Source organism: Paramormyrops kingsleyae, chromosome 4, assembly GCF_048594095.1.
Source record: "Paramormyrops kingsleyae isolate MSU_618 chromosome 4, PKINGS_0.4, whole genome shotgun sequence".
Lineage (NCBI taxonomy): Eukaryota > Metazoa > Chordata > Actinopteri > Osteoglossiformes > Mormyridae > Paramormyrops > Paramormyrops kingsleyae.
In genome coordinates this window covers 7,366,530-7,380,034 of record NC_132800.1, presented here as the reverse complement: position 1 = coordinate 7,380,034, position 13,505 = coordinate 7,366,530, and the positions used below count along the sequence as shown (strand labels likewise).

Below are 13,505 nucleotides of genomic sequence, written 5' to 3'. Positions count from 1 at the left end.
GGTGAATTCAGTCTGATTGAACTGCTTCACCACTTTGATCCAGAACTAAAGTCATTTCAATCTACTGAGCTGTTTAGGTACAAAGTCTTGTTCATCTTAGATGGTCTAGATGAGTGTCGCCTTCCTCTAGATTTTCAGAACAATGAGAGCTGTTGTGATGTTAAAAAGAAAACATCACTGGATGTGCTGTTGACTCACCTCATTAATGGGAACTTGCTTCCATCTGCTCTCCTCTGGATAACCTCCCGGCCAGCAGCAACCAATCAGATACCTCCTGAGTGCATTGACCAGATGACAGAGATACGAGGGTTCAGTGATGCCCAGAAGGAGGAATATTTCAGGAAGAGATTTAATGATGAGAGCCTGGCTGAAAGGATTATCAGACATGTGAAATCATCAAGGAGCCTCTTCATCATGTGCCACATTCCTGTGTTTTGTAGGATTTCAGCCGCTGTCCTTGAGAGTCTTTTTAGTGAAACTGACAGTAGAGAAATTCCAAGGAATCTGACTGATATGTACACACACTTCCTGATCTATCAGACAAAATTAACAAAAAACAACTATAGGCTCAAGACCTCCATGACCCAGAACAGGACAAGCTGGTACAAGAAACCGAAGGATGGATGGAAGAAAATCAATGAAACCAAGCATATGAAATGCTTTCTTCTAAAACTTGGTAAACTGGCTTTTCGTAACCTTAAGAAAGACTATCTCATATTTTATGAGAATGATCTGGAACAGAGTGACCTTGACATCACAAAAACTTCAGTTTACTCTGGAGTGTGCACAGAAGTCTTTAAAAAGGAATATGGGTTGTATCAGACAAAGGTGTACTGCTTTGTGCATCTGAGCATCCAGGAGTATCTCGCTGCTTTATACGTCTTTCTATCAAAGTCATCAGCTAACCTACTGAAGACTGCAGTGGATCAGGCATTAGAGAGCAAGAATGGACACTTGGACCTCTACCTCCGCTTCCTCCTGGGTCTTTCAACAGACTCCAGTAAGACTCTGTTAGAAAGGCTACTGGGACAGAGAAGATACAGCTCACGTAACATTGGGAAAACAGCCAAATACATCAAGGGGAAAATAAAGGAGAATTTATCTCCAGAAAGGACCATCAACCTGTTCCACTGTCTGAATGAACTGGGTGACAATTCTCTAGTAGAGGAGGTACAAAGATATCTGAATTCAGGAAGTCTTTCAGCAGAAGACCTCTCACCTGCACAGTATTCAGCTCTGGCCTTTTTGTTGCTGATGTCAAATGAGGAGCTGGATGTGTTTGATCTGAAGAAATTCTTCAGATCCGATAATGAGCACTGGAGACTGCTGCCTGTGGTCAAGACATCTACGACAGCTCTGTAAGTGATGAGAGGATGTAAAAACAGGTCTTATCTGGCAGGAAAACATTGTTTGAAATATATAAAACATGTGATGTCTTGATCTTCGTGCTTTAATGACTTGGCTAGATTTGTTTTTTGATATTTTGAACCCAGATTTTTTAATGACTGAAGATAGTGATGTAGTAAAAAACACAAAAGTGACATTTCCACTAACATCCACTATGCCTTCCAATAACTGGGACATCATCCAAACCTGCTATAGAAACAAAGAGGGCTCTTTTTCTGGAGGGTTTACAAGTGAAATGATCCTTTATTTGCATAAGTACAGGTATATTGGGATGCTTCTCTTCTCACTCTCCATGAGAGACACAGACACATTTACAGGTGAGAACAAGCTTAGGGGTCACAGCACTGGGTTGGCTGGCATCCAGAACCCCTGGAACTGGAGGTTTAAGGGCCTCGCTCATGGGCCCACAGACATGTGATTATTCTGCCCGATCTTGAACCAGCAGTCTTCCGACCACAGGCCCAGAGGCTTAGCCTGCTGAGCCAGACACCAGCTCCACAGAAATGCTATGTGAGTGTTATTGTAAGCAGGTGTGTTCATACGATGGATCCCAAAGCTGGGAGGTTCCGGAAGACTGCTGTCTCTGGCTGCTCACTGGCGCCCTCTGCTGGCTTCAGCTGCTCCTGACTAAAGATGTGACAAAACATCTAGTTTTCAAGTAGTAGAGATACACTGTTTAAAATATATTTTGAAACTGTATAAGTGTATAATTTATTTCCCCCTCTTAGATTAATAACCAAGTTGGATATTTTTGGAATTCAGGTTTTATATTGGCTGAAGTTCAAATTGCCCGTAGGTGTGTCATGAAACACAGGCAAAGGAGTCGGGAATTTCGGGTGAACACAGGATTTAATTGGGATAAGCACACTCAGAAACACAGAAAGGACTGGGGAAACATACTCTAACTCGGACTTAAATACACAACAGCAATCATCATGACTCGAAACAGCTAGTAACACGGGGATTCTACTTGGGGTTGAGGGGGCATGGCATACGGGAGGATTGGATGACCGGTGTGAGTGTGCCCTGTGATGAGCTGGTGCCAGGTCCTGGGCTGTTCCCTGACTTGCGCCCGTAGCCTCTGGGATTTGCTCCGGATCCCCGTAACCCTGAACAGGATAAGCGGTTTCATAAAATGGAAAGATGGATGGATATTGGCTGAAGTTAGTAATGTAGTAAAAAAGTGACAGGTTTTCCATAACAATCCTTTGTGTGAAAAAAAGCCAAGTCAGAATTTCACAGCATGTTCCAGTTTGTCTTAATACTGGGCAAGCCACTCAGAAATTCTTTTTCAGTTCTGGACACTGGAGGAAGCATTTCTGGAAATACTGGGTGTGGTATGTGAGTCTTTGGGTTCGGACTCAGTGCCCGTGAGTAGAAGGCCATTGGTTCAGGTCTCCTGGCCGGCAGAGTGATGTCATCACTGGACCCCTTGAGCAAGTCCCTTAATGCCAGTCACTGCAGAGGCGCTGAATACTGGCCAAATCTTTGCTGTTACCCCCAAACCTTCTCTCACCTGTGTATGTGTCTGTGAGTCTTATGGAGAGCAAGATGGCGGAGGTGAAAAGACAATCTCCTCATGGGGATAAATTAAGTATCAATATTCATAAAAAGAGCTGTGTTATGGAAATTTGGAGGTAGGAAGTAACAGATGAGTCCAATGGTTTAGCTTGGTTTCATTTATTGAGATATCTTTCTATGCGAGCTCGGGGAGACTCTCCACAGACAGTTCTGAGAAGTTCTCCAAATAGCAGACGCAGTTGCTTTCATTTTATACTGACAGACAAATGACCTTTCTCTGCAACCACAACCGGAAGACCCATGTCTGCTTTTGCACATTCTATGCTCAGGACAAGCTTTTCGTCTAGCACAAGCATCTTATATTTACCATATATAGAATAAAAATTCATCTCTTGTCTAGCTTAACATGGGTAAGGTCTAAAACCCCTCCCCAGTCTCTTGCATCTGTTTCTTCGAGCATAGCAACCTTATTTTGCAGCCTAACTTCCTTAGTAACCATCAGACATCATGCTTGGTGGTAATTTTCCACTACAGCTGTAAGCAACATCCAGAATCTTGGGAGTGCATCACATATGTGCCAATAGAAGGGCACTTCATAACAGCACCCATTCCCAATGGGATGCTTCCTAAAGACTCAGCAGGAATTCGAAGCTGGTGTTGAGGGTCCATGTGAGGTTTTCCTCAATGTGGATACCAAGGAACTTGGTGCTCTAGACGATCTCCTCTGAGGATCCATTTATATTCAGTGGAGAGTGGTCACAGCGTGCCCTCCTAAAGTCGACATCCATCTCCTTTGTCTTGTCCATATTCAGAGAGAGGTTGTTGGTTCCACACCAGTCCATTAGCTGTTACACCTCCTCTCTTTATGCCACCTCCTTATTCTCACTGATCAGACCTACCAAGGTTGTGTCATCAGCAAACTTGATGATGTGGTTTGAGCTGTGCGTTACTGCATAGTTGAGGTTCAACAGCGTGAACAGCAGAGGGCTGAGCACACAGCCCTGAGGGGGCCCCTGTGCTCAGCTCGGTGATACTGGAGATGTTCCTGCTGATCCAGACTGACTGAGGTCTCTCAGGAAGTACAGGATCCAGTTGCAGAGGGAGGTGTTCAGGCCCAGTAGTCTCAGCTTTCCTGTCAGCTGCTGGGGAATGATTGTGTTGAGTGCTGAACAGTAATCTCACATAATTGTCCTTTTTGTCCAGGTGGGTGAGGGCCAGGTGGAGGGGGGTGGTGATGACATCATCTGATGAGCGGTTTGGATGATACGCAAACTGCCAGGGTTCCAGTAAAGGAGGCATCTGTGATTTTATGTAGCTCATGCCTTTAAAAGCACTTCATGATGATCGGTGTGAATGAGACAGGACGATAGTTATGGAGGCAGGACACAAGACTTCTTTGGCGCAGAGATGATTGTGGTGGCTTTGAAGTATGTTGGAATGACAGTGATGCTCAGAGTGATATTGAAGATGTCTGTAAGGACAGCTGGTCTGCACATCCCCTGAGCTGAAGACCAGGAATGTTGTCTGGTCCAGCGGCCTTCTGTGGGTTGATTCTGAACAGAATTCTCCTCACAGAAGTCATAGTCAGGTGGAGCCTCTGGTCGTTGGGGGGAGGGGTGATCTTCCTTGCTGCCATGTCATTCTGTGCTTCAGACTGTGCATAGATGTGAAGAGAGGAAGAGAGGTCTCAGTGTCACAGACAGGTGGAGATGTCCTGTAGTGGGTGATGGCCCAGATCCCCTGCCACATGTGTCGTACGTCCCCAGTGATTTGGATGTGGCTGTGGATTCTCTGAGCATTTGCACTATTTGCTGCTCTGATGGCCCGGAATAGGTTGGTCCAGCACCGTTTTCTACATATAGGGACCGCTTATACATATGGGCACCTTTTAGGGCACTCCATCACATATCCTCCACTATAAGGGCTTAATGGCACCCTTTTCTGTTAGGAGGGTACCCATAGGAGCTGTTTAGACCATTGTAAGGGCACCTTGTAGGGAACTGCATCACATATCCTCCACTAGAAGGGCTCTCATTAATACACTTCATCATATCTTCTTGCTCTGTAAGGCACCATCTCCCGTGAAGGGGGCACCCTAGATGGTGCTAAATCGTGCGATGGGCAGCTAATAGTTGCATTTTCACCATTCCTTAGGGAAATGGCGTTTTTTCAGCCATGGAGGCACCAGGGTGGTGACTGCCCCCCCATTCCCCCTCTGAGTCCACCAGTGGTCTGTGCTGCTCGCTTGTTTTAATGTTGCTGTCAGTACTATTAACAATGTGTAGGTTATATATGTGTCTGTGTCTCAACATATTTTCTTTTTCCAGGCTGAACAGCTGTAATCTGACAGAGACAAGCTGTGACACGTTGGCTTTAACTCTCAGATCAAACTCCTCACACCTGAGAGAGCTGGACCTGAGTAACAATGACCTGCAGGATTCAGGAGTGAAGCTGCTCTCTGCTGGACTGAGGGATTCACACTGTAAGCTGGAGATACTGAGGTCAGTCCAGTTTGACGGTACAAATACTAAACTGGTACTTTAATATTATAAAGTGTTTCTGTGGCTGCAATGCAAGTCAGACAAGCGAACCACTGCACTCAGACCATTTCATTCTCACTAAGCAGGTATCAATTTCAACTTTTTATTTTTCAGAAAACAGGCCATGATGCACAGATACAATAGGTGTGTGTCAGCTTTTGACATCCACTGTACACATATTCACCTGCTGCCATTCCCCCTCTGAGTCCACCAGTGACATGCGCTGTTTGCTTGTTTTAATGTTGCTGTCAGTACTTGTTGCTGCCATCGGAATCGATTATAAAGTAGAGAGTCTCCAAACAGGTGCAATGAATTTATTTCCTCTCTGCGAGCACCATGAAACTAAAGAAAGAATATAAATAAACAGTCAGCTTTGCACGTTGTTCAAAAAAAATGTTAACAACCTCAGTAATAATTTAGTGTACGTACAAATCCAATACAACAAAATATTCGGGAGTTACACAAACATAAATAAGTAATTCAAACAAAGAATAACATTACAAAACAACAAAGAGTGTTACTTTACAGTGCATACCTAAAGATATCATACCTCGTTTCACTTCCCGAGGCTACAAACTTCTCAGCTATCAATCAGGCTTCTTAAGCGATTCACGTTTTTATACATTCTGCTCCAGTGAAGATGCATGAGAAGTGCATTGGAGGTCTGTGTGTGATCCTAAGGTTTGCTGTTTTTCCCATAAACCCTCACTATTGTGCGCTACTCTTGCGCCATCTCATGAATTTCAAAATAAAGCTTCCTGATGATTACAGTTGCAAGAAAAAGTATGCGAACCCTTTGGAATTATATGCATTTCTGCACAAATTGGTCATAAAATGCGATCTGATCTTCCTCTAAGACAACAATAGACAAACACAGTCTGCTTAAACTAATACCACACAAATAATTATATGTTTTCATGTTTTTATTGAACATACCATGTAAACATTCACAGTGCATGTGGAAAAAGTATGTGAACCCCAAGGCTAATGGCATCTCCAAGAGCTAATTGGAGTCAGGAGTCAGCCAACCTGGAGTCCAACCAATGAAATGAGATTGGAGGTGTTTGTTAAAGCTGTTCTGCCCTATAAAAAACACACACCAGTTTTTGAGTTTGCTTTTCTCAAGAAGCATTGCCTGATGTGAACAATGCCTCGCACAAAAGAGCTCTCAGAAGACCTACGATTAAGAATTGTTGACTTGCATAAAGCTGGAAAGGGTTATAAAAGTATCTCCAAAAGCCTTGATGTTCATCAGTCCACGGTAAGACAAATTGTCTATAAATGGAGAAAGTTCAGCACTGTTGCTACTCTCCCTAGGAGTGGCTGTCCTGTAAAGACGACTGCAAGAGTTCAGCACAGAATGCTCAATGAGGTGAAGAAGAATCCTAGAGTGTCAGCTAAAGACTTACAAAGATCTCTGGCACATGCTAACATCCCTGTTGGTGAATCGACGATACGTAAAACACTAAACAAGAATGGAGTTCATGGGAGGACACCACGGAGGAAGCCACTGCTGTCCAAAAAAAAAAAACATTGCTGCACATTTGAAGTTTGCAAAAGAGCACCTGAATGTTCCACAGGACTACTGCCAAAATATTCTGTGGACAGATGAAACCAAAGTTGAGTTGTTTGGAAGACCCACACAACACCATGTATGGAGAAAAAGAGGCACAGCACACCAACATCAAAACCTCATCCCAACTGTGAAGTACGGTGGAGGGGGCATCATGATTTGGGGCTGCTTTGCTGCGTCAGGGCCTGGACAGATTGCTATAATCGAAGGAAAAATGAATTCCCAAGCTTATCAAGGACTTTTGCAGGAGAGCTTAAGGCCATCTGTCCACCAACTGAAGCTCAACAGAAGATGGGTGATGCAACAGGAAAATGACCCAAAGCATAGAAGTAAATCAACAACAAAATGGCTTCAACAGAAGAAAATACGCCTTCTAGAGTGGCCCAGTGGAGAGTCCTGACCTCAACCCAAATGAGATGCTGTGGCATGACCTCAATAACGCGATTCACGCCAGACATCCCAGGAATATTGCTGAACTGAAACAGTTCTGTAAAGAGGAATGGTGAAGAATTACTCCTGACCGTTGTGCAGGTCTGATCTGCAACTACAGGAAACGTGTGTTTGAGGTTATTGCTGCCAAAGGAGGGTCAACCAGTTATTAACTCCAAGGGTTCACATACTTTTTCCACCTGCACTGTGAATGTTTACATGGTGTGTTCAATAAAAACATGAAAACATATGATTATTTGTGTGGTATTAGTTTAAGCAGATTGTGTTTGTGTATTGTTGTGACTTAGAGGAAGATCAGACCACATTTTATGACCAATTTGTGCACAAATACATATAATTCACACACTTAACTATAAGTGGTTCACACACTTTTTCTTGCAACTGTATGTGGTCACTTACAGTACTATTAACAATGTGTAGGTTATATATGTGTCTGTGTCTCAACATATTTTCTTTTTCCAGGCTGAACAGCTGTAATCTCACAGAGACATGCTGTGACACGTTGGCTTTAACTCTCAGATCAAACTCCTCACCCCTGAGAGAGCTGGACCTGAGTAACAATGACCTGCAGGATTCAGGAGTGAAGCTGCTCTCTGCTGGACTGGGGGATTCACACTGTAAGCTGGAGATACTGAGGTCAGTCCAGTTTGAAGGTTCAATTACTAACCTGATACTTTAATATTATAAAGTGTTTTGGTGGCTGCAAGGCAAGTTAGACAAGCGAACCACTGCACTCAGACCATTTCATTCTTATTAAGCAGGTATGAATTTCAACTTTTTATTTTTCAGAAAACAGGTACAGATACAATAGGTGTGTGTTAGCTTTTGACATCCACTGTACACATATTCACCTGCTGCCAGTGTTTTCACAGCCAGAACATGGGAGGCTCTGTACAGCCCTCTCCTTGAGGGGATCATCAGCGATTCCCCTCGGCAGTCAGATGGGGGTGTTTCCCAGCTCTGTTCTGATCTGGATGTGAAGGTTAATCTTTCCCAGGTTAGTCTCCTGTGTTGGGTAAGGAGGCAGGAGACACAGGGTTGCAGTGGACACCCCATAAGGGGCAGTGTTTATTTTAGGGGGGAAAAGGGGTACATTTAGAAAGGGCAGACAGCTGGGTCCGGCTCCTTGGTCACTGGTTGTGCAGGCGGAAGGTGGCAGTCCTTTCCATGTGGTCATCCTCCAGGCCGTCTGTCTAACCAGTCAGCCTCTCCCCCTGCTGCCTACGATGCAGGCTTTGAACCACACTGGGGGAGGCGATCCTGCCCCCACTATGTAGCTATTATCAGCTGCTGGCAGCCTCCTGTTGGCACTCCTAAATTTCTCGCAGATGTTTCTGTGGCCGACTGTGGGGATCTAGCAGTTTCTGTCCAGTGCTGTGGTGCTGATCGTCACCCTTTGGGGTTTATCCGACTTTCCTGCACCTGTGACATCACACCGTTTGCTCTTGGCGTCACCACAGGGCCTCATCCTCTCTGCCATCAGTGCTCTTCTTGTGGCAGGAGTCCAGGGAATCCAGTTGTTCTAAATTTCATGCAGTGGGGCGCTGTCACTGGATGGTTTAATTTTGAGCTGAGCTGATCATTTATGTCTATTACTTCACTGTCAGTGGGGCTAAAAGATGAGCTTCAGTGAACTGTGTGTAGCGGCCGCAGGAGCATAGGCAGACAGGCAAACCTGGGTGCAGAATATTCCCCCAAAAGGCAGCTTTTTACCAGGAACAGGAAGAACAGGGATGGAGGAAAAGGGGGAGGTGCTGATGGGCTGTTTGTCTGGTGGGTCCAGGCCAGTCGCTGGTGGCTTTGGGCACATCAGCACTGGCATTCTGAAGAATCGTTGCCACCTGTATTTTGTCCAAAATGTTGTGATTTCCTATCTATAGGCTGTCAGGCTGCAGAGTCAGAGAGGAAGGCTGTACTTCCCTGGCTTCAGCTCTGAGGTCAAACCCCTCACATCTGAGAGAGCTGGACCTGAGCTACAATCATCCAGGAAACTCAGGAGTGAAGCTGCTCTCTGCTCTATTGAAGGATCCCAGCTGTAAACTGGAGAAGCTGAAGTGAGTAGACAGTGTGTCTGACACACTACAGATACTTATGCATGTATGTGAAGAAGAGGCACCAATAAATGCATGGATACAGCAGCACTATGTCATTCTGCTTCTCCTATAGTGTGGATCACAGTGCAGAGTGCAGGACCAGACCAGGCTTACAGAAATGTAAGTCTGTTTGCATGTTTTTATTAATAATACCATTAATATTGCTTGATGATTGTATTCATGCAGTTTTTTGTTTTCATGCAGAGTCTAGTTTTTTGCACTGTATGTAGATGGATTTCTATGTTTATGTTTTGGTGAGTTTCTCTGTGTGTCATTTTCGACAACATCGAAAGGTGAAAAACAAAACAGACGTCACCAAAAACATTATTAATTCATCAGTTCTTTGGTTTTAAACAAACTGCTGGGTTTGAGTTTATTTGTGACTGGTTTCTTAAAAAAAATAGTATCAGGGTACAAACAAATACTTTACAGCTGTCTATATCGTGCTTGTGTATGTATGAGAATGTAACAGAGTGAAATACATTCTGATATGGCCAAGCATCTTTAATTCCACAAAAAAAGCATTCCCGTTTCTTCTTTTTGCGCATGCGCTGTTTACTTTTTTTGAGATTCGTTAGTATTGTCCTAAGACGGCACCCGTAGTCTCCCCCAAACTGGCTGTAATGCTGAGCATCTTCTCAGTCTGGATTTAGTGCAGCTGGAGGGAGATGAGTGTCCGAAAGATTTAGAGGGAGATTGATATTCTGAAGTAAAGACAAACTCACTTTAAGTGGTAATCAATGTTATGGTTACTTTGATTTTAATATGGGGAGGGGGGGGGTTGAGGTTTCTGCCCATTTTGCGGGAGACATGATTATTTCGGGGGGGGGGGGGGGGGTGCTACTCTAAAGCCATAATTAAGCCTGTTAATTTAGCACGTGCAGCATAGTGCTGTCCAAAACAATTATTCTTTAAACAATTAATCTAGCAATTATTTTCTCGATTATTCGACTAATTTAACAACTAATTTTTCGATTGATCTGATGATAAATATATTGATAAGCAATTATTTTCAAGTTAGTCATTTAATACAACAATTCATCCCCTCCCTCACACACACAAATCTGAAATTCTCATTAATATTTCAATTTTATTACAACATTTCTTAAACATTAGAGCATTATTAACAAAAAAGGCTAATCTTAAGAGATTCAATAGGATTTCTATGTTAGACTGAAGTTAATAATCACTGCAATAGTTTTTACTTAATCATTTCAGTACACCAATTTGACCTTAATGTTGAAATAGATGCTAAAACATGGAGTGATTTCATAACTAGAGAAACATGTTTTTAACAAACACTAGCAAAGGTAGCTTATAGTTAAGCTTACTTCAGTGAGCAAGGAACGATTTAGGCTACAGTGAGAAAGAGTAGTCATAAACGATAACTTGTCTCACTCTTACATGACAGAATAAGTAAACAGAAAATATAAAATGGCGGAAACAGTGTCATTAAGGTCAGCTACAATAGAGGTGCAGAAAAGGTATCATGACTGAAGTGTTCCCAAACTTTGTAATACCGCATGCGAGCCTTTTCTGCCGCTTGTTTCTCCAGGGGCTCCGGAACTCTGCTGGTAGAGCAGCCATGTTGCCTCGTGCGTGGGGGTTTTGGGGAGGGGGCAAATTTCCTTTTTGCAGGGTGGTATGTGATGTCTCATTAATATTTATGAGAGAAGTGCTACATAATTAGCCAGTGCATGCCTTACAAAATAGTGCGGCACTGTTGGCACTGGCGATATTAGACAAAACTATATCGGAATTCAGTCTATAACTGATATAGTTTTAACGGTGCCAGCAGTGAAACAACTAGATAGCTTACACTCACCTAAAGGATTATTAGGAATACCTGTTCAATTTCTCATTAATGCAATTATCTAATCAACCAATCACATGGCAGTTGCTTCAATGCATTTAGGGGTGTGGTCCTGGTCAAGACAATCTCCTGAACTCCAAACTGAATGGCAGAATGGGAAAGAAAGGTGATTTAAGCAATTTTGAGCGTGGCATGGTTGTTGGTGCCAGACGGGCCGGTCTGAGTATCTGCTCAGTTACTGGGATTTTCATGCACAACCATTTCTAGGGTTTACAAAGAATGGTGTGCAAAGGGAAAAACATCCAGTATGCGGCAGTCCTGTGGGCGAAAATGCCTTGTTCATGCTAGAGGTCAGAGGAGAATGGCCCGACTGATTCAAGCTGATAGAAGAGCAACTTTGACTGAAATAACCATTTGTTACAACCGAGGTATGCAGCAAAGCATTTGTGAAGCCACAACACGCACAACCTTGAGGCGGATGGGCTACAACAGCAGAAGACCCCACCGGGTACCACTCATCTCCACTACAAATAGGAAAAAGAGGCTACAATTTGCACGAGCTCACCAAAATTGGACAGTTGAAGACTGGAAAAATGTTGCCTGGTCTGATGAGTCTCGATTTCTGTTGAGACATTCAAATGGTAGAGTCAGAATTTGGCGTAAACAGAATGAGAACATGGATCCATCATGCCTTGTTACCACTGTGCTGGCTGGTGGTGGTGGTGTAATGGCGTGGGGGATGTTTTCTTGGCACACTTTAGGCCCCTTAGTGCCAATTGGGCATCGTTTAAATGCCACGGCCTACCTGAGCATTGTTTCTGACCATGTCCATCCCTTTATGACCACCATGTACCCATCCTCTGATGGCTACTTCCAGCAGGATAATGCACCATGTCACCTAGCTCGAATCATTTCAAATTGGTTTCTTGAACATGACAATGAGTTCACTGTACTAAAATGGCCCCCACAGTCACCAGATCTCAACCCAATAGAGCATCTTTAGGATGTGGTGGAACGGGAGCTTCGTGCCCTGGATGTGCATCCCACAAATCTCCATCAACTGCAAGATGCTATCCTATCAATATGGGCCAACATTTCTAAAGAATGCTTTCAGCACCTTGTTGAATCAATGCCACGTAGAATTAAGGCAGTTCTGAAGGCGAAAGGGGGTCAAACACCGTATTAGCATGGTGTTCATAATAATCCTTTAGGTGAGTGTATTAGCGGATTAACTTTATATTGTAAATGAAAACCATGCTGCATGTCCAATAAATAAAATATTGATCTCCTCGCCACTTGAGAGCTACATCAGGTGGACAGTAAAGTTCAGTTATTAGCAGACTTTTATTGTGTGATCCTTAAAAGGACAGCATTAACATGCTCCCAAGGGGATAAAGTACTTTCCCTTACAATACATTTAGCTTATTACACAACATTTACGTAGTTTTACAGAACGTGTCGACACTAAAATTCCACATTGATGCATTTTTATAATCGACATTGTCGAATAATCGTCCCAGCCCTAGTGCAGCATTTCGGCGCATTTTCCGGCCGGCGTCGCGTGAGCGTCCGACAATTCCTGACCTATTTCACATACTTGAATTCCTGCTTCGTTAGGGGACGCTGTGCTGTTTTTATATTTTATGTATCATACAGAATAATAGAGTGCAGACTAAAGTGCAGTTTGGTCCCCAGCGAGTCTCTCAGCGCGGCGTGTCTCACAGCGCAAGGGGCAGCCGGAGCACCGCAGACTCGGGCGGCTACATGAGTATATTGGGAATAAAATGTGTGTATTGGAGCGAGTTCTGTGTTAGTGAGTGTGTGAGGTGTGACAGTGATAATGATGGAGATGCTGGGCTTCATAATTATTCACTCTTCCTCTTGCCTACAGACTCCTGCCAGCTGACGCTGGACCCCAACACAAAACACAGAGTCCTGTCTCTGTCAGAGGGGAACAGGAAGGTGACATGGGGGGCAGAGCAGCCATATCCTGATCATCCAGAGAGATTTGACTACTGGCCCCAAGTTCTGTGCAGAAAGGGTCTGACTGGTCGCTGTTACTGGGAGGCTGAGTGGAGAGGAGATGAAGCCCTGATAGCAGTGACTTA

General features: G+C 43.8%; 1 protein-coding gene across 6 annotated transcripts in view; it reads left to right on the top strand.

The window, feature by feature from the left end:
- LOC111848838 (NLR family CARD domain-containing protein 3-like) overlaps window positions 1–13,505 on the top strand; it is a 212,845-nt gene that overhangs the window by 178,601 nt on the left and 20,739 nt on the right. For all 6 annotated transcript variants that reach the window (XM_072710546.1, XM_072710544.1, XM_072710545.1 and 3 more), the window contains 2 exons: window positions 5,256–5,429; window positions 7,954–8,127. In XM_072710546.1, the coding sequence (XP_072566647.1) occupies window positions 5,256–5,429; window positions 7,954–8,127 (348 nt within the window). The remainder of the gene's footprint in view (window positions 1–5,255; window positions 5,430–7,953; window positions 8,128–13,505) is intronic.